At 41.1% G+C, this 27430-nt stretch overlaps 1 protein-coding gene across 1 annotated transcript; it reads right to left on the bottom strand.

The window, feature by feature from the left end:
* Nucleotides 1–614: 614 nt before the first annotated feature.
* Nucleotides 615–3331, bottom strand: LOC147433092 (ras-related protein RABE1c-like). The gene is made up of 8 exons (XM_086492798.1): nucleotides 3080–3331; nucleotides 2868–2940; nucleotides 2597–2697; nucleotides 2445–2510; nucleotides 2137–2234; nucleotides 1292–1354; nucleotides 930–1022; nucleotides 615–834 (listed from the first exon to the last, which is right to left on the bottom strand). The coding sequence occupies exons 1-8, from the start codon at nucleotides 3150–3152 to the stop codon at nucleotides 754–756; spliced, it is 648 nt and encodes a 215-aa protein (XP_086348924.1). The 5' UTR covers nucleotides 3153–3331; the 3' UTR covers nucleotides 615–753.
* Between the last annotated feature and the right edge of the window lie 24099 nt (nucleotides 3332–27430).

The following is a 27430-nucleotide window of genomic DNA, read 5'->3' on the forward strand; positions in this document are numbered from 1 at the left end:
TAACCAATTCTGCCTCACAGACACCCATGCCATAGTAGCTTGAGAGAAACCTTGTAGAAGAACGAAAAATTGTTATAGGCCTAAGAAAACTACCAACTTGTCCTAAGACCAAAATGAGCAAACTTTCTTTTTACACGACCCAAATGTGCAAAGGTTCTTCACACAAAATCTGAAAAGGCCTAGATGGGGTGTGTAGCCCAGCACACCATAGACTTGGGCATGCTCGGCCAGTGCCTGGCCAACTGTCGACAGCCAAGTCTATATAAAGGGGACTCCAATAGTTGGGTTTTCATCAGAGGAAAACTTAGATCAGAATATAGAAAGAAACCATCTGCCTGAATGAGTTGCTAGCAATCACAAGCCTTTTAATCATACACAGTTAAACAAGGTCACGGCAACCATGAGCGAACAATACCTCAGCACTACACCATACATGAGCAACTGTAATTAATATGTAACATTTATTCACAAATTACAGATGGCAGATGTTGACACCAACTGCAACAAGTCTACAAAAAATAAGAATACTGAGGCATTTGAAACCATACGCAACTACCTAGGCCGATGAATGTGGAGTGTAAAGAACATGTGGAATTGAAGAGACGGGCCACTTTCACTTTACTGTTTCCTTTTTTTGAGCAGATGAGCGTGCGAGCCTTTACACTGCAAAATCGCTTACCCAAAGGGAGCCCCCAAAGTCACTATGCTGACCACGTCTCCAACAATTTGTATCCAGTTTGTCCTCTGAAGACATTAAGAGCAACAAGAGGACCTTGTATTCACATCTGGTGTGACATTCGGTCCATTTGGGCGCGGAAGTACAATTGTAGGTGCCTGTAGAGGACAACCATAGAAAACATTGCACTGAAGAGGAGTCCTGTACAACTCAAGCAACAACCTTCCAACATTCCAAAACACCGACAACTTACCTCTGCTCTCGTGGCAGCCTCGGAAAGCCTCTGCTTTATATCCCTTGCTATGGTGAAGAAAACCTGCTCAACGTTCATGTTTGTTTTTGCACTCTGTCAAAAAAATGGATCATTTTAATGAGAAAACTTGCAAACAAGCTGCCAACTGCAATTCCCACACCATTTTTTGGGTAAACAGTCCCTATACTACTTGAAACTTGAGAGGGATGACCACTAACTACACTACTCAAACTTTCTCCCTTGTCATGTTTTTTCTGCACATGGACTAGCGACATCTATGAGCATTCAATACTAATGAGAAAGAGGCCCAATAATTGCATTTCATGGAGAACAAAACAAAAACAAGCATAGTTACAACTCACAGTCTCATAAAAATTCAATCCATATTCCTTGGCTAAGGCTTGACCACGGGCCGTCGAAATAGCCTGTCAAATTGCAATAAGAAAAGGTCTTAGAATCTCCATTGTCATCTTTTGTACTCAAGGAAAATCTCAAGGGCAACAAAACAGAAACCCAAGCCTGTCTAGACTTCATTTGGATCTGTATTTAAATTTCGGCTTCAGTAATCTAACAAATTTTTAGTTGCACATAGCCTGCAACCAATTCTGGCCAAGGCTGACTGGTGAAAGAAGCTGGGCAGCACCAGTTCCACAAGACATGGTACAAGAATTATGCCGTTTTGCACTCTCGTGTTTTACGTTTGATTCTCTGCCCCCAGAGAACGCTATGCATTCTCCCATCTCCACGGTGCCCTTGCTTTACGTTTAGGGAGCGCTTTGCCATTTTCAGAGGGTGGCATCCTTTGACCTCACTGCTCTAAGGGAGCTACAAGTGGGCAGGACTCAGACAGGATGTGGAATTTATGTTCATGGAATGGCTGCCAGCTCAGCGATAAGCTTCAAGTAGGAGAAGATTGGACAAGGGGCAGAAGGTCACATGGTTACGTCATGGGAGGTGGCTACTAACCATGCATGACACCCTTTTGCATCATACAATGTATGTCCAGGCCATTGACCAGGTGAATGACACCCTCAACTGGGCACCTCATTTGACCAAGGCCTAGATGGTCACTTTCAGCAAGGCCCAGAATAACAGCATGACTTCATCTTGAACAGGATTATAGAGGTAGGGCACATCAGCTGTAGGAAAAACTGATGCTTTAAATCTGTGATCCTGCCGGACGCATTCAAAAAGATATATAGCTCACCCTCTTGCTCTCATCCATATCTGCTTTATTTCCCACCAGAATTTTGTTGACATTGTCAGATGCATGCTGCTCAATATTCCTTATCCAGTTTCGAATATCTTTAAAAATAGGTCAAGGGCAAAATGCATGAAAGACCCCAGATTCTCATTCATTCAAGTTGGAAAGAGAATTAGAAACATTAAATCTCCATATAATAACTTTGAAAGGTCTGCAGACATGTTTGTAATTCTGCTGCCACAAGTGAATCTTAATTTTGTTTCAACTTGATTGCCTGCATCAGACAATAATAAAATGTCCAAAAAGGATACTGTTGAAGGACGACTCATCTGTCACATCGTACACCAAAATAATGCCCATGGCCCCTCGGTAGTAAGCTGAAAAAACGAAGTAAATACCTGGTCTGATGCATCTGCTGGGAATACAAGGACTAACCAATGCACAAATAGACAAGAAAGCTGACCCGTTGTGATGGTACGGAAGCGCTCTTGACCTGCAGTGTCCCAAATCTGGAGCTTGACCCGCTTTCCATCAAGTTCTATTGTTCTGATCTTGAAATCAATCCTACAAACAAGAAATCACAAGATCCCTGCAGAATGAAGCATAGGAGGAAGAACTGAAGAAAATATGCAACGGCAACTTGGAAGAAGTTTTAAAACCATCTTCTAAAGAATCAAAAGTGCGTAAGGACTGGTAACCCTAAAACATTTGCAAGGAAAGCTGAGCAGACAAACCCTATAGTCGTGATGAAGCTCGTCGTAAAAGTGTCATCCGAGAAACGTAAGAGCAAGCAGCTTTTACCAACTCCTGCTCTACCAGAGAAGCGTAGTGAGGACATGCACATAATTGTAGACAACACACACACACACACACAAACACGAGAGATAGAAACACAATGCCCAAGCAGATCGAGAAGGAACGGTAACCTTGAGAGATGACATCTTACCGCTGTCACCGATGAGCAGCAACTTGACGAGGTAATCGTGATCCCGAGCACGAGCTGCCCCTAATGCTGCCATGGCGAGGATACGAAGCGTGCAACGAAGCAATCTGGTGTGAGAGTCCGGCTCGAAGCAGTCAGAAGAGAGAGAGAGAGAGAGAGAGAGAGAGAGAGAGTGTGGGGACTTTGCCGATTTCCAAAGAGAAGAACGCGCCTTTGCTGGAGACGATGGTGGTGAGAAAGAAGGAAATTGCCAGGCAGGCAGACAGCTACACTACCTTGGAAACTACTTTGGGTTTTCGTTTGTTTGTTTGTTTGTTTGTTTGCCATCTTTAGCTTAAGCATAGCTAGTACCATGATTAGTTGATTGCAGCCTCCTAGTGGTCAATTCTTTACGCGAGTGTTTCCACTAGTAGCGTGTACAATCTCATTTTTGGCATGCTAAAACATGCTTTAGAGAAAGGTGTACAAATCTTTCTCTTGTTTTTTTAGGCATGTTAAAACAAGCATCAAAGGAGAAGGAAGAAAGACATACAAATTTTCTTGAGGTATTCTTTTAGTATGCAAAGAGCATCCCTATTTAATACATCTTTTGTTTTAGAATGCTGGAATGAACTGATCACTACACAGCTATTCCAAGTTTAGGATTTCATAGTCAGATGTCAGATATCATATCAAATGGGATAGACAGAATCATCATACTTCAGAATAGCATATGGAATAATTAGACTGATAAGTGAATTGAACTAAAAGAGTGAATTTACATGACATGAACAAAACAATTGGAACTTAGATATTCAAATTTATGAATGGTTTAGGATCATAACTTAGAAAGTACAATTGATATTGCACTTAGTGCTCAATTATGAGATGGTAGAATTTCTACAACTCGTGATTGATACAAACATGCTCTGGGTGTAGAGAAGTATGCGATGATCTTCTCCGTTTAGGGGGTGTTGGAGAGCGTTTTGCCCACCGTCTTCGTGGAGCCATCTCCATCGAGGTGGCAGGAGACTCACTTCTTTCTCGCTCTGTCGGTGGGGGATCTATCGTTGAAACTTGGGTTCTCCTTCGAGAGGGAGATGCCTCATCAAGTAGTAACTTTTTGAGCCCTTGGTATGGATCCTCCTCTTCTTCCTTTATTGGAGAGAGTCCTCTTTTGGAAGTCTCAATAGGATCTTTCCTAGGTACTCTCTCTTCTTGGTGGGGAGTTTGGAGAATACCATGGGTGCGCAATTGTTGTAGTACTTCACCCTAGAGGGATGGGTTGCCCAGGGCTTGTTGAAGCCTAGAAACAAGATAGTTTACAAGCATAGGGGCATCATTAGTTACTCTTTCATTAGCAAAATCAAAGCTATCAACATTCATTTCAATCTCTTTTCCCTTGTTAGCCATACTAGCAAATTTTAGGTGTAAATTTTTACTTGTACTTTGGCACTTCAAGCCCTAGTTGCTACTCCTCTTTACCTTCAAAATAAGCACTAAAGCATCTATACTCGTGGCTTGAATATTATTAATTGCAAGGAATAGAAGAGAGGGTTCAACAGAGCCAAGACAGCATCGGTTCCTGTCAAGCTTATAATAGCTCAATAATGGTTAATAAGCCATAGACAAGCCCCGTAGGACTCCATTATTAAGACCATAGCTCTCAATGGTATCCCTGTTAACTGCGTAAAGGAGGCGTGCTTCAAGGATGAAAAATCCCTATTCTACTTACTCTTTTGCAATTAATAACACCAACCATTTGTAGCAAGCTGGAGGACCTCTCTTCTTGAGCAAGAAAAGAGAAACCAATAGCTCTGATACCAATGTAACATTCAATGCACTAATAACTTGTGTGTAGTGGAAATTAATAACATAGTGAGAATTTCATTAAGAACAAGTTCCTAATGAGCATAGAGAGAGTACTTAATTTTAGAAAGCAACATAGCAATTTACACCTAGCTAATTTGGCACTGACAATACTTGAAAAGAGAGAGAAATAGAACAATTGACAACAGTTGAGGACCGGATTTACATGGAGCCGGTCCCCCCTCCATAAAGGCTTTGTATTATAGCTTCTCCCATCAAAGGAGACTTTTGTACAATACAATCTTTGTGTTCCTTCACAAAACTAGTTGGTGCAATGAAGATGGAAGCTTCATGCACCAAATTGTCCTTGGAAAACACACTTAGTGTCCCTAGCCTTAGTCCCAAGACCTCACACACCTTCAAAAATGGTGAGAGCTAGAAAGGAATGAGGATAGATTGAGAGGAAGAAGATGTATCTTACGAGAAAGAAGTATTCTCCTCACATAATCACTTTAATAGTATAGCTTAGCTTAGTAATTAGCATGGTCGAGGAGATGAGCATGCCATTGAAGCTTGGCTCTTGGTTGTATTTGAATTCCATAGCCAAAAGTTGTTGGTGTAGGCCTCTACTTCTCAATGCTTGGAGAAGGAGATGGAGTTCTTCTTGCACATATGAGTTGTGTGTGTGTGTGTGTGTGTGTGTAGCATAAACGATTGACTAAAATGAGTTGTGTGTGTGTGTATGTGTAGCATAAAAGATTGACTAAAATGCCAAACTCCCTCTCTCTTGGTCAACCCCCCTTGCTTTTTGCTCATGGTGGCATCCTATTGGCTCCTGTGCAAAGCTTAGCAAATTACAAATTAGAAGCATAATTGATCCCTTTCTTCTTTTGTGAGAGCTTTATGTAATTAAAATAATTTATTAAACTCTCATTGGACCTTTTAGTCTTTTGGCCAATAGGAATCAGGCAAGCCATTGGGTTGCTTGATGCTCATTGGACCTCTTGGTAGACTGTCCAATAGTCTTCTGGGGAGCTTAATTTCTATTGGTTCTTTTATCAAGCATTTTAAAATCAACTAGACTAATTTTACTCTAGCCTAAATCTCATTGGTCCACCTCTGTGGCCATCCAATAGGATTTGAGGGGAGCTTGGAGGCAACTGGCTTAGGAGCCTAACATGTGTCCAGTATTCCCTTTGTCTAAAGGGGGAGCTTTGGAGTGTGTCTCTCATCCCCTACTATTAGGGCTCGCCCCCTCCTTCCTAGGGATGTGGGAAGACTTTTTAGTCTTCCCATGACCATCCAATTTTTCCCCTACTTTGGCCATTGGACAATTGAGTTAATTTTAGGAACTTTAGCCTATGGTAGTCTTAATGGAGCTGAACCTTAGGTGTTTTAAGCCCCATTGAATCACATTGCTCTTTTGCAAATTGTCCCCCTTTGGATCCCTATTTTCCCTCCTTTGGATCCCTACAGAGACCGGTCTGGCAGCCTTACAACCAATATTCTAGCCTTACAACCAATATTCTAGCTTTTACTCCCTTGGTACTTCCCCATATTAAATGATCAATTTAACACGAGAAAATCATTTGGGAGAATTAGATATTAGTTTTTATGACACCTGTCATCAACTCATCAGCCTCTAGCTGGGGCATATAAGAAAACTCCATTTTCATCATCTCTATTTGTGTCTCTAGGGAGTTTACGCACTCTACCTCTGCCTGCATAGACACTAACAACACATGATGTGCCTCAATAAAGCATTGCCGATCTACCCCTGTCTCTACAGAGTCTACTCGCATGTCCTACACAGCTACATGCTCTGTCTCATAGAGCATGCTAGAGCTCACTAGCGAAGGAGACACGTCTCATCTCTCGCTCATCACATGCCAGTAACAAAATCGAGACTATGTCGTCTCGTACCTCAGATACACATATATGATATACCAAGCCACACTGGTATCCCCTGGAAATCGCTAGTGATTTGCAATGCGTCTAGAAAGACTTCTATATAAGCAATACTGACACCCACAATCTACTAACTATCTCACTGAGATCAAACTCTGCCTCACAGCTGAGGAACATATCGCAGCATATAGGATGCACCACTAGGTAATGACACCCACAATCTATTAACTATTTCATTGAGATTGAACTCTACCTCAAGTGAGGAACATATCGCACATGTCATAGCATATAGGATGCACCACTAGGTAATGACAAGTAAACATGGCAATTTCACGAGTCGTCATTGTCGACTCTGAACTGTCACACATGTCTCTGCTACCATAAGTGAATGTCAATGTGGGAGATCAACTTGACCACTACATGATCATAACTATGATCAATCGCATCAAAGACACATATGCATAAAATGGCTCTAAAATAAGTATACAATGTAAAGTCCACAATCTGTATGCATAAACAACATCACTAAACCAAATGAGCCCAATTTAGGACAAATAGCTCAACCAAGCATAAGGCACATAACCATATACACAAGTAGTGAGCAAACGTGCTCAAAGCACATCTTACTGGTGGGGTATGTGACACATCCGCACCTCCACAAGTGAGAACACTCTCTAGTTTGAAAGCCTACACATTTGACATCATTGATTAGGTCAATAGATTCCCTCTCCCAAGTCTATAAAAGAAGCCTAAGCTACACTTTGTATCCAACTTACATCCATGCACTAGCCATCACTCCACCCTACTTTTTATCCACCATTTGCATGTTATTTTACCATTAATCTAATCATGCTTTGCTACTTGTATTAGTGCCAATCTCTCATGTACAATCACACAATGAATGGCTCACTAACTTTTCCGCCATAATCGCAATAACCTTTCGGAGCTCACAGTTCACACCTAGGCATACCAATCTCCATTGCTTTAAGTGCTCTTAATAATTTCGCTTCCTAATCACCACTTGGGCATGAGCATACTCCACTACCCTTTGGTGATTAGAAGAGAAGGAGATTGCATTTAGAGTTGTCTTTTGCACAATTTCTCGTTGTCAATTAGTTTTGCATTTAGTGTGGTTTTTTTTACATAATTAATGTCTTCAAAAAACTTTACATTAGTGTGCTTTTCATAGCATTATTTATGTATGGGAGAAGGCCTCGGCACAAGCTTTCTATTGCATCCATGTATGCCCATTTCGGCTTAGCATTGAGATTTAATTGAGTGCTTGATTAATCTCTATTATAATTTCATAATGTTTTAATGTAGCAATTTAGAAATTGTGTGTGTGTGTTGTTGTATTAAGATAATACTTATACACAAAAGAACATACATTTAAAAAGATAAATGGCTTTATACAACAGGAAGATGAATTGCACAAAAAGGACTCTGTATTCGACTCATTTTTGTACAATATAATCAGAATGAAGTAACATTACAGTGATCCTATACAGTAGGACTTAGACCAAAATATCAGGAAGAACTACGCCTCCATCTCCAATGTCGTACAACAGCACAACTAAACCTTTTTAAGCCAAGATAGAATTCTCACCTGCATCCATATAGTCAAGAAAATGATTTTTGTTAGACTTGGCTACGTATGGCAGTTGTCAAAGAACCTATCAGTTGTTATACATGTCCAACTTAAAAATTATTAACCTAGCTACAATCCTAAATAGTAAAAAGTATAAGCAAAGCAAAAGTAATTCCCACTTTTTTTGAAGTGTCCAGTCATAACAACCACCTAAAAATGTTGGAATTAGGGTTGCAGAGAAACGCACACAGCTTGGAGAAGACGAAGGAAGCTCAAGGCACACAATAGAGAGTGTATTACTTAGTGTGCAATGGAAAGATAGATAGCCCTAGAGTGATGGGCGTATATACAATTCACGGGGGAAAAAACCTCCTAAAGAGGGAAAAAATGCCCCGGCGGTCCTAGTGTGTTCACACACATCACTACCACATGTATATGGTAACAAATCCTCCCTGGAGTGATGCGGTGAACGAGAGTTGGCACATGAGTAAAGGGAAGTGCCATGCCCTGAGGACAGGATCAGTCCACAAAGGGGAGTAAGCCCAAAGCTTTGCCGAAAGCTTCAAACTTCTCACGAGACAATGCCTTTGTGAAAAGATCTGCAAGGTTGTCCTGTGTTGGCACATAAGCCAAGCTGATCTCTCCTGCTGAGAGCCTCCCCCTGACATAGTGGTAATGCACCTCAATGTGCTTTGTGCGAGCATGAAAAACTGGGTTCCTCGCAACTGCCAATGCGCTCTGACTTTCAATGTAGATAGTGTTGGCAGTGTCCTGTCCAACACCCAAATCAGCCATAAGGCGTCTGAGCCATACACACTCAACCGTAGCTGTGAAGACTGCCCTATACTCAGCCTCACAACTCGAATTGGCCACAGTAGGTTGCTTCTTGCTCAACCATGATATACATGAACTGCCAAGCATGAAACAAAAACCACTCGTGGACACTCGCGTGTCAAAACAACCAGCCCAATTTGAGTCCGAAAAAGCATGTAAGTCAGGCAGCAATGATCCCCCCTTGGGATAAAACAAGCCAAGATGTAAAGTGCCACTAAGGTAGCGGAAAATCCTCTTGACAGCCTGCCAATGCTTAGACCCTGGGCTATGCATAAATCTGCTGACCTGTGAGACTGCAAACTGAATATCCGGCCTCGTGTTGCATACATAAATGATGCAGCCAACAGCAGTTTGGTAAAGAGTGACATCAGCAGGATCGCCAGCATCATGTAGACTCAACTTCAAACCTGTTTCCATGGGAGTGGCAATAGGTTTGCAATCCTCAAGTCCAAACTTACATAGCAATGTCTCTATGTAACTTTTCTGACACAAGGAAATACCACTATCACACTGCTTAAACTGTATACCCAAGTAATGATGCAACAGCCCCAAATCTTTCATCTTGAAAGTAGCATTCAAATCAGCCTTAAATTCAGCAATATGTCTCTCATTTGGTCCAGTGATCACCAAATCATCAACATAAAGAACCACGATGAGAAATACATCACCCTCATGCTTTACATACAATGTGCTTTCTGTTGGACTGTTACGAAAGCCTTGTTTGACCAAATGAGTGTCAGCTTTCTCATACCAAGCACGAGGACATTGCTTCAGCCCATACAAAGACTTGTTACATTTGCACACTTTGTCCTCTTGTCCTTTTATGACAAAACCGCGAGGCTGCGTTACATAAACTTCCTCAAATATGTCACCATTCACGAAAGCAGTAACAATGTCTGATTGATGTACATCCCAACCAAAATGAGTTGCCAATGCACATAGAAAATGCACAGTAGTCATACGACAGGTGGGAGCAAAAGTCTCTTCATAATCTATGCCTTTTTGTTGTGCATAACCCTTTGCAACAAGTCGAGCCTTATGGCAATCGATCTCACCATCCGGCTTGCGTTTCAACTTGTAAACCCACTTCGTACCAATGGCCTTTTTGCCAGGAGGCACTGTGCTTCATCAAAAGTCAGAGGCTCCTCAACATCATGTAAGCTAGACACAGCCAAAGCATAACAATCTGATGCATAAGATGCATGGCGAGAGCCTAAACGAGTACGACTAGACAAAGGTGCGTCCAATTTACTGTCACGCAAAGTGTGCACCAGCCATTTTGTCATACCTCTAGCCTGCTCATTTTCAGCCCTTTCCTCATCAAGTACATCATTCATGTACATCTGCATCAGTATATAGGCTGATCTAAAACATTTTCAGAAACCCCCATAGGCTGTACATTTGCCTCATTGGAACTTACATTCGTATTTCCACCACTGAAAAGAGGCAACAAAGTGTCATAAATGTCCTGTGAGCTTACATTACTGTCTCTAGTACATGACAGCAAGGGCTGAACAGAATCTTCCACAAACACTACATCCCGTGAAACCAGAATACGTTTTGTTTGCGGATGATACAACCTGTAACCTTTGCTTTCAGCACTATAACCAACAAAAATACATTTGACAGCCTTATCATCCAATTTTCTGCGTTGCACTTTCGGCACCAAAGCATATGCCAAACAGCCAAAAACACGCATGTGAAGGCTTTCTATCATGCCATGCTTCATATGGAGTAATAGACTGCAAAGCTTTCGTAGGACACCTGTTAAGTACATAAGTGGCACACATAATGGCCTCAAGCCAAACAGAATGCGGCAAAGCTTGACTTTTGACCATACATCGTGCCATTTCCGTCAGTGACCTATTTTTCCTCTCAGCAACACCATTTTGTTGAGGTGTATAAGGCACTGTACATTGGTGTTTTATCCCACGACTAGCCAGAAATGCATTAAATTCATGAGACATATACTCCCCCCCTCGATCGGAACGAAGGGTGCCCATAGTACATTTCGAGACATTTTCAGCCATAGCTAGAAATTGTTTGAAGCACATGAAAACTTCGGACTTCGCTTTAAGCGGAAATACCCATGCATGCCTGGAGTAATCATCAATGAAAGTCACGAAGTACAGGTAATTGCCCAAGGACGGAGTTTGCATGGGCCACAAACATCACTATGCACAAGCTGCAACCTGCATTTGGCCCGAACTGAACCATCCTTTGGAAACTTAGAACATTGCATCTTACCCAAAATACAGCCTTCACAAACATGTTTGACAGGTGCTTCAAGAGGCGGCAAAGAAGCAACCATATCAGATTTCTGCAAACGCAGCAAACTAGCAAAATTCAGATGCCCAAAACGTGCATGCCAGAGTTTTGCATCTGAAATAGCCCTTGAATCTGCAACAGCATTTGCAAAAAATTTTCCACACTTGTCATACAAATATACAGCCCACGGCACAAAAGGCCAGATGCAACAATTTCATCACCAAAACTGAGATCATGAACTGTACATCTGTCATCCACAAATTTGACTACAAGTCCAAGTCTAGCAAGTGCGGATATAGACAAGAGATTCTTCTTGATCCCAGGTACGTAAAGTGCATCAACAAGTGTGAAGGAACTGCCATTAGCAGCAGTGAGCACAATCTTTCCAACTCCTTGGACTGGATAAGAGGCGTTGTTGGCACAAGTGACTGAATTCCCATGAGGGACAGACTCGAGAGAGGTAAACAATTGACGATGTGAGGTAATGTGCTTTGTAGCACCACTGTCAAAATACCACACATGTGAATCTGCAGCAACTGACAAGCATGCATCATGGACAGCAGGATTGTAAGTGCACGCTGCGCTAAAAGCCCATTCTGCATCAACATCAGCAACACAATCTCCTTTCACAGAAGACTCAACAATGGCTGCATTTGTAGTGGAACCAGCATTTGTAGTGGAACCGCCCTGTTTCTTCTTAGCCTCTTTGGCCTTCAACTTAGGACACGACTTGATCAAGTGATCATTGGCTTTACAATAATGGCAACGCATCTTCTTTTTGCCCTTATCACCAGAATTGCCAGACGAAGTGCTGCCAGCAGAAGCATTAGGAACAAAATTTTTGCCACTCGCAGCAGAACCATAAGAAGTGGTTGCATTACTGTTACCACCCTTTCTTTGAGAAGCAATAAAAGCCTGTTCAAGTGCACGTTGTCTAGTCTTGTTTTTTTTGGAAAGTGACTCTTGCAACAGCAATGTGCATAATGCATCAAACTTGACAACTTCAGGATTTCCTTGGGTCATAAGTCTCCAAGTACTAGCAAAAGTCTGGTAAGAATCTGGTAAGGCATCAAGAATAGTCTGCACAAGGGAACTGTCTGAAATGACTTCACCTGCAAAAATAAGCTGCTCATTGATATCCTTGACACTAGCAAGGAAAGTGTCCATATCATCTTCCTCATGCATAATCTTCGACTCCAGCTCTTTACGCAGCAAAGCAATTTTAGCCTCATTGCGGCTTGCATAAAGACCTGCTAGAATATCCCAAGCCTGTTTTGCAGATTTTGCTGAGCGAAGGTCGAAATGCGAACGCTCGCCAAAGCTCACTGTAATCGGAGAAAGTGAGGAGGCGTGTGCTGGAGCAACTGGCAACTAAGCCCAGGAGGACGTGACCTGCTCTGATACCAATTGTTGAAATTAGGGTTGCAGAGAAACGCACACAGCTTGGAGAAGACGAAGGAAGCTCAAGGAACACAATAGAGAGTGTATTACTTAGTATGCAATGGAAAGATAGTGATAGCCGTTTTTCGGCTCTCCATAATTGCCATAGTAAGTTACTCCACCCTACCAAATTCACCCAAAGGCTATGGCTATCCCTACCATTTCCCTGTACATAGGCGTGTATGAGTTAGGGGGCTTTTTCCATATCTTCTTAAAAACCCTCAGCTAGCTAGTCACTGGGCTAGTTGAGCCAAAAAAAAAAAAAAGGTATATTATGGCCTCTTTGTGTGTAAATATTTCATTGTATATATGGCCTAAATATAGGGATTTTTTATAATTATTTTGGTATTTTATTTAAATATTTCTACTTAGGTGGGTGTTTTATTAAACCTATGTACACCTTCTTTCATCCTCTTACACCATAATTATATTTTTTGCCAATATGTACATACTCTAACCTCATATTTTTCCTTTACACAAATCACTCCCACATTTTCACCCTCACCCTCGTGAAAACAAAAAATTGATTTCTACTCATTGGTTACGTTTATTATATTATTTACTTACATACCTTTTCCTCTTTCACCCAAAATAATTCAAGGAGGGACCATATCATATGATTCCAATATCTTTCCATATCCATAACTCCTCCATATTTTTATTATTATTTTTACTCGTTATTCTAACACCATGTGCTCATTGAGCTAAAGTCCATGAATAGTCCATACACTAGTCCCACCATGTATATATTTCTTTATTCACCAATAATCCTCCTCCATGCATGGGTCAAGGGCAACTTGGATGCTTTGTATTATAATATGACAAAGGAGGGGCTCACTCTTGGATGCATTGTACAAATTCAACAAAAGAGGGGTCCACTAAAAGACTTTTGCAGGCATAAAAACAGGTTTTTTGGTGAGAATTTTGGCACCTATCTCCACTCCGAATTTGGAGCAGTGGTCAAAAGAGAAAATGTAGCCCACGCTTTGAATAATCACGTCAAATTTTTTCATGATTTTTGGAGCTACCAGGGGTGAGCTATGATTTTTTGAGTGGACCTCAGTCTGCCCACTTTTCTCACAAGTAGCCCTTAGTCTTCTCTCACCCTTCCACACACCTACTCACTCTTACACATCCCTCCCTCTTCTTCCCTCACTCAAACCTGTAATTTCCATGGCTTCTCCCACCCTCTTCACCATTACCCTTCTCTCTCATCCCTATAGTTCTTTTATGAACCTCTACATACATACACCCTCTCCATGTCTCTCTCTATTGCTTCTATGTTACAATTTCATTTACCTCTCCTAAAAAATATCTAAAATTCAGCATCTTAACCATGATAACTTCTGCAAATTGAGGATTTTTCATCAACAAATCCTCTTTTCATCGTGGTGGTCAACCGTGGCGACGGCGTAAAGAAGCGAAGAAGAAGAAGAAGACCAGCGGTCATTTTTTCCACAATCTACACAAGGGTGAGTTCAAGCTTCTTCAAAGCTTCACCATCTCAATGATTCTCTTTTAATTCACCCCTCTTCCTTCATCAAATCAACTCATCCTACCCATTGTAAATGTATCACTAACAATTCTAGTGATTATTACCACTAACAACTAACTTCTCTTGTAAAAATGCACCCACACTATCAACATATGGAGTAGGCAACCGCACAAGTAAACCAAATTTACTCACTCCCATGGAAGTTTCTCTCCTTTCACCACATCAATAATTCTCTTACTTGAGCCCACATCCATGTGACTCAAGAGAAAAGAGAGACCCATTCTCATTTGAAATTCATAAAAATTCATAATCCTTGATCTTTCCTAATAAAATTGATTAAGCTTAATCCTAATCAAGGTTTCTAAAACCTATAAATAGAACCCATTCCTCCTTGTAAAAGACATCACTATACCATTGCACACTAGATTGAGCGTACCACACGCCAGTTCTATCTTGGTTGTAAAGAGAGAGTAAGCTTTCTATACACCATCACCTTGGTGCATAGGAAAGCTTGAGCTAGTTTGAGTGAGTGCGAGTAGAAGATATTCTTCCTACCATTGTTGTATCTACCCCAACATCAATGAATTGGTAGTTTTGGGTGCAATTCATGTCCAAAGGCTCACGCTTCTCCTCCAATTTGGCTTGGCAAACTCATTCAGCTTCATAAGGTGACTTGTTTCATTGAAGGTTGTTGTTTTGTTGCTTGTGATTCATTGGCTATTGTTTGGCTACCATTGTAAGAGGGTGGATGGTGAGAGGGCTCCCATAACCCTAAGACAATGTGCTAGTGATGCTATAACCAAATCTTGTCACTTGATTCGGCAAGCTCTAAGTTCCTTTTTGTGCAAAATATAAAGTTGAAGCTAAGTTGTACACCATCTCTCTCTCTCTCTCTCTCTCTCTCTCTCTCTCTCTCTCTCTCTCTCTCTCTCTCTCTCTCTCTCGTGTTTCAGTGTGTGAGAGTGTTCCATTGGTGTTAGGGTTAGTGTAAATTCCTTGCTTGTTTGTGGGTTGCTCTAACGATTCTCCTCTTTTGTGTTCTAGTTCGCTCTTAAACTAGGTGGTGCCCCTTGTGTAGTTGGGATTTGGCTGTGGGTTTGTTGTTTTGGTTTGTGTTGTGTTGTGCCCCAGCCCCATTGAGCAGCACGGGAGCCTTGAAGGGTGTCTAGAGGTTGCTCTTCTTGTTGCCCGCCCCGAACCGCCTCAATTTTGGTGCCCCCACTGAGGACAGGCTTGTGTATGTTTTGTGAAGGCTCAACCTTTAGCATAATCAAGTAGCTTGCATGAATCACGAGAATTTGTATGATCCCTTCATTCCCATTGCAAGGCAAAAGGTACACATAATTGTTAGTACTAAGTTGCAATTTCAGCGAGTAATTCGTAGAATTTTAGGTCCTCTTAGGTTGGTAGAGATAAACGCATCAGTAAATCCTTTTATTTTGCCTCTCATTAGGTACGACCTTAGTTTGGACGTCTATATTTTTGTTTTGTTTTAAGAATTAGGTCATGCATAGACCATGGATAATGGCCCAAGAATACAGGTTTTTCCCTTTCATTTCACTCCACACATTAGAGTAAACATTGCAATTAGTAGAAAAATCCATTTTCAACAACGTATGGTATTCATGTTTGGTGCCCAAAGAGTAGGAGAAATTCTCGCATCACCAAACCCTGTCATTCTACCTCTTATTGATTATCATAGGTCATTTGATGTGAATATTTTTATTTTGTTGTAGAATAGATTGCAATTTAGAAAATATTATTGTGTAAATCTTTTAAAGAAAGAAAAACAAAAACGCGTCACTTTGAAATCAATTCAATGGAGAGCCAACGCCAAATGTCTGGATATCCTCTTTTCTTTGGAGAGCCTGGAGAGGATGCTGAATTATTTCTAGCGAATTTCAAGATGTCTTGCCGTATCAAGAGGATAATAACTGATCAAGAACGTGTAGAAATGTTTGAGGTGGTCCTTAGGAAAGATGCTAGCACTTGGTTTGACTCTTTGCCTGAGGAAGTTAAAGGGAATTACACGGAAGTTTTGAATCGTTTCAAGAAATACTTCTTTGATCCCCAAAACACTCAGAAATTATGGCAAGACATTGTTTCTCATAAGCAAAAAGACTTAGATGACTACTACTTGTATAAGCAAGAGTTTCTACGTCTTTGGGCTCTATGGATACGAAATGTTGCTAACCCTGGTGATGGTGCAGAATTTCTAAAGAAGGAGAGGTTCATAGCCGGACTCTTTCTTGACCTTAAGGTAAAAGTTGAGGCGGGTGCACCTGCTACTTTTGATGCAGCTGAAACTAGGGCTGCTGAGAAGTATAGGAAACTCAAGTGCTTAAGGGGGAGGTTCCAATAGAAGGTCTTAGACCCAAAGGTAAGTCACAAGCATCAACATCTAAGGAGCTTCCTGAGGTAACGGCGGAAGTGATTGAGAAGTTAAATGAATCTTTAAGCAGCTTGTCAATTCACCTTGCACAAGCTGTAGGTCCAAAGGGACAAGCAAAGAAGTCTGAAGAGCGAGACCCACGACCTAGGAGAGTCTTGCAATGTTGGAATTGCGGTGAGTCTGGACATGGGATGTATAATTGTCCTTGGCCCGTGGGGAGCCAGGGAGACCTAACTTGAATTACCCAGTGATGAATGCAGGTGAAGGAACTAGTCAGCAACCACGGCTTATACAAAGGCCAAATGGAGCAAGACCACCTCCACAAGGAGTGGAAGGAGTTCCACCTTTGCCAGACCCAAACGTGCATGTGGTAGAGGTGACAAATTCAAGAGAGGTTGACATGGAAGCAAATGGCATTAAGCGTGGCCGAGGGAAAGGTAAGGAGAAAGAAGGAGTTACATCACAAAGTGACCATGGACGAGAAAAGAAGGCAAAGGAGACCAAGGAAGCTAAGAGGACTCGACGTCGTATCAACCTCCAAGACTTTCTCTTGGACATGGAATGGCTCCATACAACCTGTTGGAAGACATGAGAGGTAAGGGTCCTGATATCTCATGGCCTCAATTTCTTGCATTATGTCCACAAGTTAGGAGGGATTTAACAAGGGCAGTTAGCACTAGGAGAAAGGTAAAAGAGAGTGTGCCTGTTGTAAAAATTGCACAAGCTGAAATGAATGAGGACATTACACCTGTGCTAGATTGTTACATAAAAGGGAGATTGGTTAGGAAAGGTCTAGTGGATGGGGGTGCACAAATTTGCATCATGACAGAGGGACTCATGCAAAAACTAGGCATGCACATCCATGAGACACCTGAAATTAAGGTCAAGATGGCAAACAATAGCAAGGCTAGGTGCGTAGGCATTTGTAAAAATGTTTTTGTGGAGGCCTTTGGCATTAAGAAGGCAGTGGATTTCTATGTCATGTCTACCAAAGGAAATGGTTACCCATTTATCCTAGGGAGACCATGGCTAATGAAAATGCGAGCTTTGCAGGATTGGGAGAGTGGAAAGCTAATTTGCAAGAACGACAATCATAAGAAGGTTGTCTTTGACATGAAGGAGCAACGCCAAGAGGAGCTCCATGAAGAATCATCTCAAAGTGAGACGGAAGAAGGTTGGACCGATAACACTTCAGAAGAAGAAAGTAGCGGCAGCATTACTGAAGAGGAGTCTTTCATCGAAGTCATGGGGGTAAGGTTTAAGCCAACCAACCAAGAGACCTCTTGTCAAGGTTTGGAGGAGGTAGGTTCCCAAGAGAACCAAAAAGTGGAAGATGAAAGAATGCTAGAAGGTATGCTATCTACAACCCTTACAAAGGATGAAAGAGAGGAGTTCAAATGTGTGCTAAGGAAATTTCCTAGGCTTTTTGCTAAAGACTACACCGATGTGCGTGGAGTAGATGCTGCTCAACACAAAATTGAGTTGAAGCCAGAGGCCACACCTAAGGCTCAGAAGCTACGAAGGCTAGGAGTCATCAAGGAGCAGGCTTTACTCAAGGAGGTAAGAAAGCTTCTAGCAGCAGGTTTTTTTTATCCAGTGGAGAATTCAGAGTGGGTCTCTCCCGTTGTTGTCACTCCTAAGAAAAACGGAAAGTGGAGGGTGTGTGTGGATTACCGTCCACTCAATGGGGCAACAAAAAGAGATCACTTTCCCCTCCCATTTCAGGATGAGATACTAAATGAGGTAGCTGGTCATGAGAAGTACACTGTGTGTGATGGCTACTCAGGATACTTTCAAATAGGTATCGCATTGGAAGATCAATTGAAAACAACCTTTATCACTCCTTGGGGTTGTTATGCTTTTAGAGTCATGCCATTTGGTCTGACAAATGCTCCTGCAACATTCCAACGTTTCATGAACATGGTGTTTCAAGCATTCTTTGGAAAGTCAATTAGGGTGTTCATTGATGATTTCTGCATTTATAGCTCAAAATCATTGCATCTACAAAGGGTAGAAGAAGGTTTAAAGAAGCTCTACGACATGGGAGGTCAACTCAACCCCGACAAGTGCCACATAGGTGAGGATGAAGTGATCTTGCTCGGTCACAAGGTTTCCTATAAAGGCATTGAGGTGGATCCTTCAAAGGCAAAGGCTCTTATTGACCTCCCATCACCGAAGAGTCTTAAGGAGGTCATCTCTTTCATTCAGAAGGTGAAGTATATGTCACGCTTCATTCACTTAGCCTCGGAGTTGCTTCATCCTTTGCAAAAGTTGACACAACAAGTAGAATTTGCATGGTCTGATGAGCTTGAAGAGTATTTTTGTAACATTAAAGTCATTTTGTCAGAGCTACCAACACTCATGCCTCCTTGTTGGGAGTACACATTCTTTGTTAGCTCCAGTGTTGGAAGGGAAACAATTGGTGCTGTGTTGCTTCAACAAGATCCCCACAGTACAAGGATGCGACCCATCTACTTTGCTAGTAGGGTCATGAATGCTTTGGAGAGAGACTACACAGAAGCAGAACTCATGATGCTTTCTCTCATGTTTGCGGTGAGAAAGTTTAGATCCTACCTGCTACCAAAACCTTTTGTAATTCTCACTGCAGAAAATTTGTTCCCTTGGGTGTCATCTCAAATGAATCTTAGTACTAGGATCTCAAAGTGGATTATGGAGTTGCAAGAGTTCCAATACTCTTTCAAGGTAGAAGATAGTGTGCGTGCACAATTGGCAAGGATTCTCACTTATAGGGTACATGAGAAGGAAATTAAGGTGCCTCAAGTAAAGACCCTACCATTGCCACCACCAAAAAGTATTCCCAATGCTTTTACCTTGTTCTTTGATGGAGCTTTTCGACGAGCCACAGGGAAAGCAGGGGGAGGGCTAGTGTTGCTCAACCCAAGTGGAGAGGTGGTCATGAAAGAGAAGGTCAATCTACCAGGTTCAACTAGCAACAATGAAGCAGAATACGACACACTACTTCATGGTTTGAAGATGTGCATTGGCCGAGGGATAAAACGTCTCATGGTAAAGGGAGATGCACTTCTCATTGTTAAATAGATTTTAGGCATTTGGGCATGCAAGAATGAAAGCTTAAGGACAAAAGTTCATGCCATTCGTAAGATGTTTAATCAGTTTGAAGAAGTGCAACTATATCATATTCCGAGGAAACAAAATGAAGATGCCAATTTACTTGCACAACAAGCAGTTACATGTGTTGAGAGAGAAGTGCAGGTCATCATGGTGGCAGCAGCTGTCAAGCAACCGAGATACCAGGGATTGGAGTCATTGGCTCCCATTATTGGCTACATTTTGGAGGGTGAGTTTCCACAAGACTTCACGAAGGCTCAGAAGAGGAGACTCATGAAGAAGTCAAGTTTCTATCTCTTCCTAGAAGGCTCCCTCTATCAAAGAGGGAAGGATCAAGTGTGCAGAAGAGTACCAACTATCGAGGAAATTCGAGCCATTCTAAAAGGTTTGCATGAAGAGGCATGTGGTGGTCATTTAGCCCAAGAATCAACTGTGAAGAAGATTTTGCTTGCGGGGTATGTTTGGCCAAGCTTGCATGTGGATGTTCAACATTGGTGTAAAAGCTGTCACAATTGTCAGATAAATGGAAATAGAAGGTTGGTGCATGGCCCGAGGCAAATAGTGCTTGCAAATGGACCCTTTGAAAAGTGGGGCATTGATGCTATGGGTCCTCTGCCTAGGACAAAAAATGGTAAACTCTACATTCTAGTGGCTGTAGACTATATGACTAGATGGGTGGAAGCTCAAAGTGTGGCAAGAGTGAATGAGAGGACAGTTAGCAAGTTTGTGTACAATCACATTTGTTGTAGATTTGGCACACCTTTGGAGATTGTTTCTGATAATGGTCCAGGGTTTAGGAAGGGCTTGCTCACAGAAGTTTGTGAAGAGCTTCACATTCTACATCGTCATAGCACACCATACTACCCACAGTCAAATGGTTTGGTGGAGAAGGCTAATGGTGTCATTGCAGGAATCATTAGAAAGATGGTGCAAAACAAAACAAAATTATGGGATGACTTCTTCGATGGTGCCTTGTGGGCATATCGAACCACATATAGGGAAGCCACGGAGTTCACACCATTTCACTTGGTCTATGGTCAAGAGGCTTTGCAGCCTATCGAGCTCAACATTCCAACAATGCGACTTCATGGCAAAGGAGCACAAGATGATCAAGAGGTATGGATGGATCGACTTCTTACATTAGTGGAGCTTGAGTGGAAAAGAGAAGCAGCATATGAGTGCTACAAGAGGAAAGCCACACAAGCGAAAGAAACGCACGACAAGAGACTGAAGGACAAAGGCATCAAGGAAGGAGAGCTCGTGCTAAGCTATGACAATCGACTTGACAATCGTTCTGATGCCAAATTTGAAACTAGATGGCAAGGGCTATACATAGTCGAGAAGGCTTTCAATTCTAGTTACTATCAGCTTATGGACTTGAATGGTAAAGAGCACTCCAGGAAGGTAAACGGGTATCGCTTGAAGCCCTATTTGAGTCGCCTTCTACCAAAGGATCTACCAAAGATCTGTCCAAAGGCCGCTGTCTCATGTAAGTATTGTTACATGAAGCATGAGTGTAACTCCAGCCAAAATTCTGAGGGGCCAAACAATGAAGATTTCGTCAAGGACTCTGAAGCACACTCTTTGGAAAAGATGCTCTATGATGGTACATGAATATACCATCATCCTGGGGGAGGGCTAATGATAGCCGTTTTTTGGCTCTCCATAATTGCCATAGTAAGTTACTCCACCCTACCAAATTCACCCAAACGCTATGGCTATCCCTACCATTTCCCTGTACATAGGTGTGTGTGAGTTAGGGGGCTTTTCCCATATCTTCTTAAAAACCCTCAGCTAGCTAGTCACTGGGCTAGTTGAGCCAAAAAAAAAAAAAAGGTATATTATGGCCTCTTTGTGTGTAAATATTTCATTGTATATATGGCCTAAATATAGGGATTTTTTATAATTATTTTGGTATTTTATTTAAATATTTCTACTTAGGTGGGTGTTTTATTAAACCTATGTACACCTTCTTTCATCCTCTTACACCATAATTATATTTTTTGCCAATATGTACATACTCTAACCTCATATTTTTCCTTTATACAAATCACTCCCACATTTTCACCCTCATCCTCGTGAAAACAAAAAATTGATTTCTACTCATTGGTTACGTTTATTATATTATTTACTTGCATACCTTTTCCTCTTTCACCCAAAATAATTCAAGGAGGGACCATATCATATGATTCCAATATCTTTCCATATCCATAACTCCTCCATATTTTTATTATTATTTTTACTCGTTATTCTAACACCATGTGCTCATTGAGCTAAAGTCCATGAATAGTCCATACACTAGTCCCACCATGTATATATTTCTTTATTCACCAATAATCCTCCTCCATGCATGGGTCAAGGGCAACTTGGATGCTTTGTATTATAATATGACAAAGGAGGGGCTCACTCTTGGATGCATTGTACAAATTCAACAAAAGAGGGGTCCACTAAAAGACTTTTGCAGACATAAAAACAGGCTTTTTGGTGAGAATTTTGGCACCTATCTCCACTTCGAATTTGGAGCGGTGGTCAAAACAGAAAATGTAGCCCACGCTTTGAATAATCACCTCAACTTTTTTCATGATTTTTGGATCTACCAGGGGTGAGCTATGATTTTTTGAGTGGACCCCAGTCTGCCCACTTTTCTCACAAGTAGCCCTTAGTCTTCTCTCACCCTTCCACACACCTACTCACTCTTACACATCCCTCCCTCTCCTTCCCTCACTCAAACCTGTAATTTCCATGGCTTCTCCCATCCTCTTCACCATTACCCTTCTCTCTCATCCCTATAGTTCTTTTATGAACCTCTACATACATACACCCTCTCCATGTCTCTCTCTATTGCTTCTATGTTACAATTTCATTTACCTCTCCTAAAAAATATCTAAAATTCAGCATCTTAACCATGATAACTTCTGCAAATTGAGGATTTTTCATCAACAAATCCTCTTTTCATCGTGGTGGTCAACCGTGGCGACGGCGTAAAGAAGCGAAGAAGAAGAAGAAGACCAGCGGTCATTTTTTCCACAATCTACACAAGGGTGAGTTCAAGCTTCTTCAAAGCTTCACCATCTCAATAATTCTCTTTTAATTCACCCCTCTTCCTTCATCAAATCAACTCATCCTACCCATTGTAAATGTATCACTAACAATTCTAGTGATTATTACCACTAACAACTAACTTCTCTTGTAAAAATGCACCCACACTATCAACATATGGAGTAGGCAACCGCACAAGTAAACCAAATTCACTCACTCCCATGGAAGTTTCTCTCCTTTCACCACATCAATAATTCTCTTACTTGAGCCCACATCCATGTGACTCAAGAGAAAAGAGAGACCCATTCTCATTTGAAATTCATAAAAATGCATAATCCTTGATCTTTCCTAATAAAATTGATTAGGCTTAATCTTAATCAAGGCTTCTAAAACCTATAAATAGAACCCATTCCTCCTTGTAAAAGACATCACTATACCATTGCACACTAGATTGAGCGTACCACACGCCAGTTCTATCTTGGTTGTAAAGAGAGAGTAAGCTTTCTATACACCATCACCTTGGTGCATAGGAAAGCTTGAGCTAGTTTGAGTGAGTGCGAGTAGAAGATATTCTTCCTACCATTGTTGTATCTACCCCAACATCAATGAATTGGTAGTTTTGGGTGCAATTCATGTCCAAAGGCTCACGCTTCTCCTCCAATTTGGCTTGGCAAACTCATTCAGCTTCATAAGGTGACTTGTTTCATTAAAGGTTGTTGTTTTGTTGCTTGTGATTCATTGGCTATTGTTTGGCTACCATTGTAAGAGGGTGGATGGTGAGAGGGATCCCATAACCCTAAGACAATGTGCTAGTGATGCTATAACCAAATCTTGTCACTTGATTCCGCAAGCTCTAAGTTCCTTTTTGTGCAAAATATAAAGTTGAAGCTAAGTTGTACACCATCTCGCTCTCTCTCTCTCTCTCTCTCTCTCTCTCTCTCTCTCTCTCTCTCTCTCTCTCTCTCTCGTGTTTTAGTGTGTGAGAGTGTTCCATTGGTGTTAGGGTTAGTGTAAATTCCTTGCTTGTTTGTGGGTTGCTCTAACGATTCTCCTCTTTTGCGTCCTAGTTCGCTCTTAAACTAGGTGGTGCCCCTTGTGTAGTCAGGATTTGGCTGTGGGTTTGTTGTTTTGGTTTGTGTTGTGTTGTGCCCCAGCCCCATTGAGCAGCACGGGAGCCTTGAAGGGTGTCTAGAGGTTGCTCTTCTTGTTGCCCGCCCCGGACCGCCTCAGTAGATAGCCCTAGAGTGATGGGCGTATATCAATGCACGGGGGAAAAAACCTCCTAAAGAGGGAAAAAATGCCCCAGCGGTTCACACACATCACTACCACATGTATATGGTAACAAAAAAGAGGTAACCAAATTTCTTTATCAATGAGTACAACATTGTCCAATCATCCTTAAGCAAGCCATAACTTTGTAAACAAAAATTCATAGCTAGAATTTTTTTCCAAAAGCTAGAATCCAACATTCAAGATTATCCAAAACTAAGACTAGATTTTATCTTTCCAGAATCAAAAGCAAGCGGTTAATACAACTTCCAAGTGTATCCTACCGACATTAAATATATCACAGAATACAGTGTAAGTGAATGATATCCCTAGAGGATTCATGTTAGTAAACAACGACGTATTCTCTCAGACTTCCAAAATTAGTCGGAATCACCAATAGGTGAAAACATAATTGGAACTCAAACCAACCCAAGAGGTGTAACCATAAGTGCAACCTAGTAGCCAGTCAACCCATCAGGTGAAAACACAAAGTGTAACCCAACAGCCAGTCAAACCAAACATCCAAGATAGAAAGAAGCCAAACCAAATCAACATTTTTTGTGCCAGACATTAGTATCCAGTTAATGAAACTAGGAGTCAACATTAGAGGTAATTGACAGGGAAATCACGAGGAAAATCCTTTTGCTAATCTAAACCAGTCAAGGTTATATCCTTATAAACATCACTAAGTTCAACACCATAAAATAGAGAAAGAATCATATAACATAGCCACCCCAAAATAACAACAATTCGTTGAAATAAGTAGTAGGCTAGCCAAAGGGAGGCACCACCCAATAAAATCAACAACATCCCATCATAGTCAGAAGAGGATGATCCCAAGCCCAACTATTTCATCAAAATGAAGAGCTACAACATTACCAAGAAGGTATAAGATTGGAGGACCTGCCACAAATCAAAGCAACATCAGCAAAAGTAGGTAACCATAAGTAAATTTTCCCCAAATTACTAATTAAGTGGAGATCATCAATTAGTTAGAAAAGCCAACAAGAGCCAGCCAAATCCAGCATAAGGCCAGCATCCCCAGGGCCAAGCAGACAATGAATAGTAAGAGCAAGCCCAGCAATGGGTACGTACTCGGCTGAGAATACTCAGTAAAAGACAAATTCCAGTGCAAGAATCTGCCAGATTATTCACCAGATGTAACCAAAATAACATAAAACTTAATGTATGTACTCTTAGCAACAGAAAATTTCAATAGCAGGTATGGAAAGACTAGCCAAGTGCCATCAATCCTTACCCATTGGATCAACATAAACAATAATAAGGCCAGAACCATTCATGAGAAACCATTCCCCAAGGACTAGCAAAAACTAACGTGTTACTAATCATTATATTTGGTTAAAATCTGCACAAAGAAAACACCAGCAAATAGACCAGAAATTGGATAACCATACGACATCCCCTTATCAAGAAGGTAACCTGGATCAACAAAGCATAAAAGCAATATGAAAATATCATCCAGAAATAAAACTAGCCAGTCAGCCAGGTAAGGACAATTCTTTAAAAAAAAACATGAATTTGGAAAACATGCTTCACTGTGGTTTAATAGAGGGGCAATCTATATTAATTATGTTTAAGTAAGCAGAACATAGATCATCAAAACCTCATTATGTGGATGTGACCTTAGGGCAAGTCTCTTATTACGACAAAGTAGAAAGCCATATAATATGCCTAGTTTTGCTAGCCAAGAAAACATAAAGGGAGGACAATTAGCATAATATTTTCAGTATTCAGTATAGAACAGAAAATAACATAATGCCAAACACATCAAAGCAAAAAACCTTAAACTCAAAGACTTGGTCTTTATGCCAAAGAGCCAGTCGAGACTCCCAAGAAATGCAAACATCTAGACTACTCCCAATCTCTTGAAACCCATAACCAAATAGTTAAGCCTCGTTAGCTAAAGTCATATACCCAGCCATCTCTAAAACACCATCAGCTAGTGTTTATAAAAAAAGCCTCAGTATGCCATCAACAATAGACCCAAAGTCAAGTACCAAAAAGTACAAGACCTAAATAATGCAATCATCATTTTTTGAGAAAAATCAAGCCAATTTTTGAATTCAAAGACCACTTTATACGAACCTAACCCCATTTTTCAGTAGACCCCATATAAAAGTTCTCAAGTTGCAAACTTATAACTGTCCATGTGTATTTTTTAAACACACCACCCAAAAAGAACCATCGAGATAGATTGCCTTACGTCATCTAATCAAAATTCATTTTTATCCCATTTGCACAAGTCCGAGCAAGTCAGGAATGTCAGCTAGATCATAAGTATCATAAGAGTTTGCTAAGATTTTCAAAAGCCATAGTCTAAAAGAACCAGTTCGGAACCAGTTGCATTTAAGCAAGCCAAAATATAGGTCAAAAGTATATTTCAAAAATCCATAAAGTGTCAATCAACAGGGTTTTATCACAACCCAAAACTCCGCATATACCCCCTTGTAACTTTAATAAAGAACCTAATGCAATTTTCTAAAGTCGGCGAGGAGTCAACAACCCTTCAAGCTATTTCAATTAAGTGATTTAGGCAGACAAAAATCTTAGTATAATAAATCAAAAAAATTGAAAGCTCAAATGACCCGTGATGTCAAGTTTTTTTCCACTAGCTCCATTACTCCAGCTAGTCCAGTAGAAACACTTCTCCAATACACTCCCTTTTCTTTTAAAACACTCCCAAAAACTTAAGCCAACTCTAAGTGAGGGGATTAGAACACCTTCACCTTTTTGTACTGGGTTTGAAGCACCAAGGAGAGTCATGTACTACTCGCATTAAGGTGAAAGCCACGCGGATCAGAATCCGATGTACCCCCTACATACCAATTGTACATCCCAATAGAAGCATATAATACATATCTTAAATGAGGAAGCAAATCTCCCACAGCTCAGATATATTCACCATAACATCTACTCACCTCCCAAATGAGACCACGTGATTGTTTGTACAGCTACACAGCACATCCATAGGCACATCTCATCCCATTAGAATGCCACGAGTAGAGCAAGAGTCAGAGACAACAATGAGGGAAGCCTGTCATGCTCGAATGCCAGAGGTGATAGTGGACACAATCATTTATAGGTGGGTAAGGAGCACCTTAACCCCAACCCAAGATAATTACCACGCTTTAAAAAACCAAGAGCCGATTCCTATTAGATAAGCACATTGAGAAGAAGATCCACCAAGTGTTCCAAGCCTAAGGATGCTACCTGCAAGCCTAT

Source organism: Adiantum capillus-veneris, chromosome 20 (genome assembly GCF_014529385.1).
Source record: "Adiantum capillus-veneris isolate H3 chromosome 20, ASM1452938v2, whole genome shotgun sequence".
In the NCBI taxonomy this organism is placed as follows: domain Eukaryota; kingdom Viridiplantae; phylum Streptophyta; class Polypodiopsida; order Polypodiales; family Pteridaceae; genus Adiantum; species Adiantum capillus-veneris.

Excerpts from the sequence above, each read along its gene's own strand:
- LOC147433092 (XM_086492798.1), bottom strand. The coding sequence starts at position 3,152 with ATGGCAGCATTAGGGGCAGCTCGTGCTCGGGATCACGATTACCTCGTC. Across the intron at positions 2,698-2,867 it reads AGCTTCATCACGACTATAGG|GATTGATTTCAAGATCAGAA; the intron begins GTTTGTCTGCTC and ends TCTTGTTTGTAG. Across the intron at positions 2,235-2,444 it reads AGATGAGTCGTCCTTCAACA|ATATTCGAAACTGGATAAGG; the intron begins GTATCCTTTTTG and ends CTATTTTTAAAG.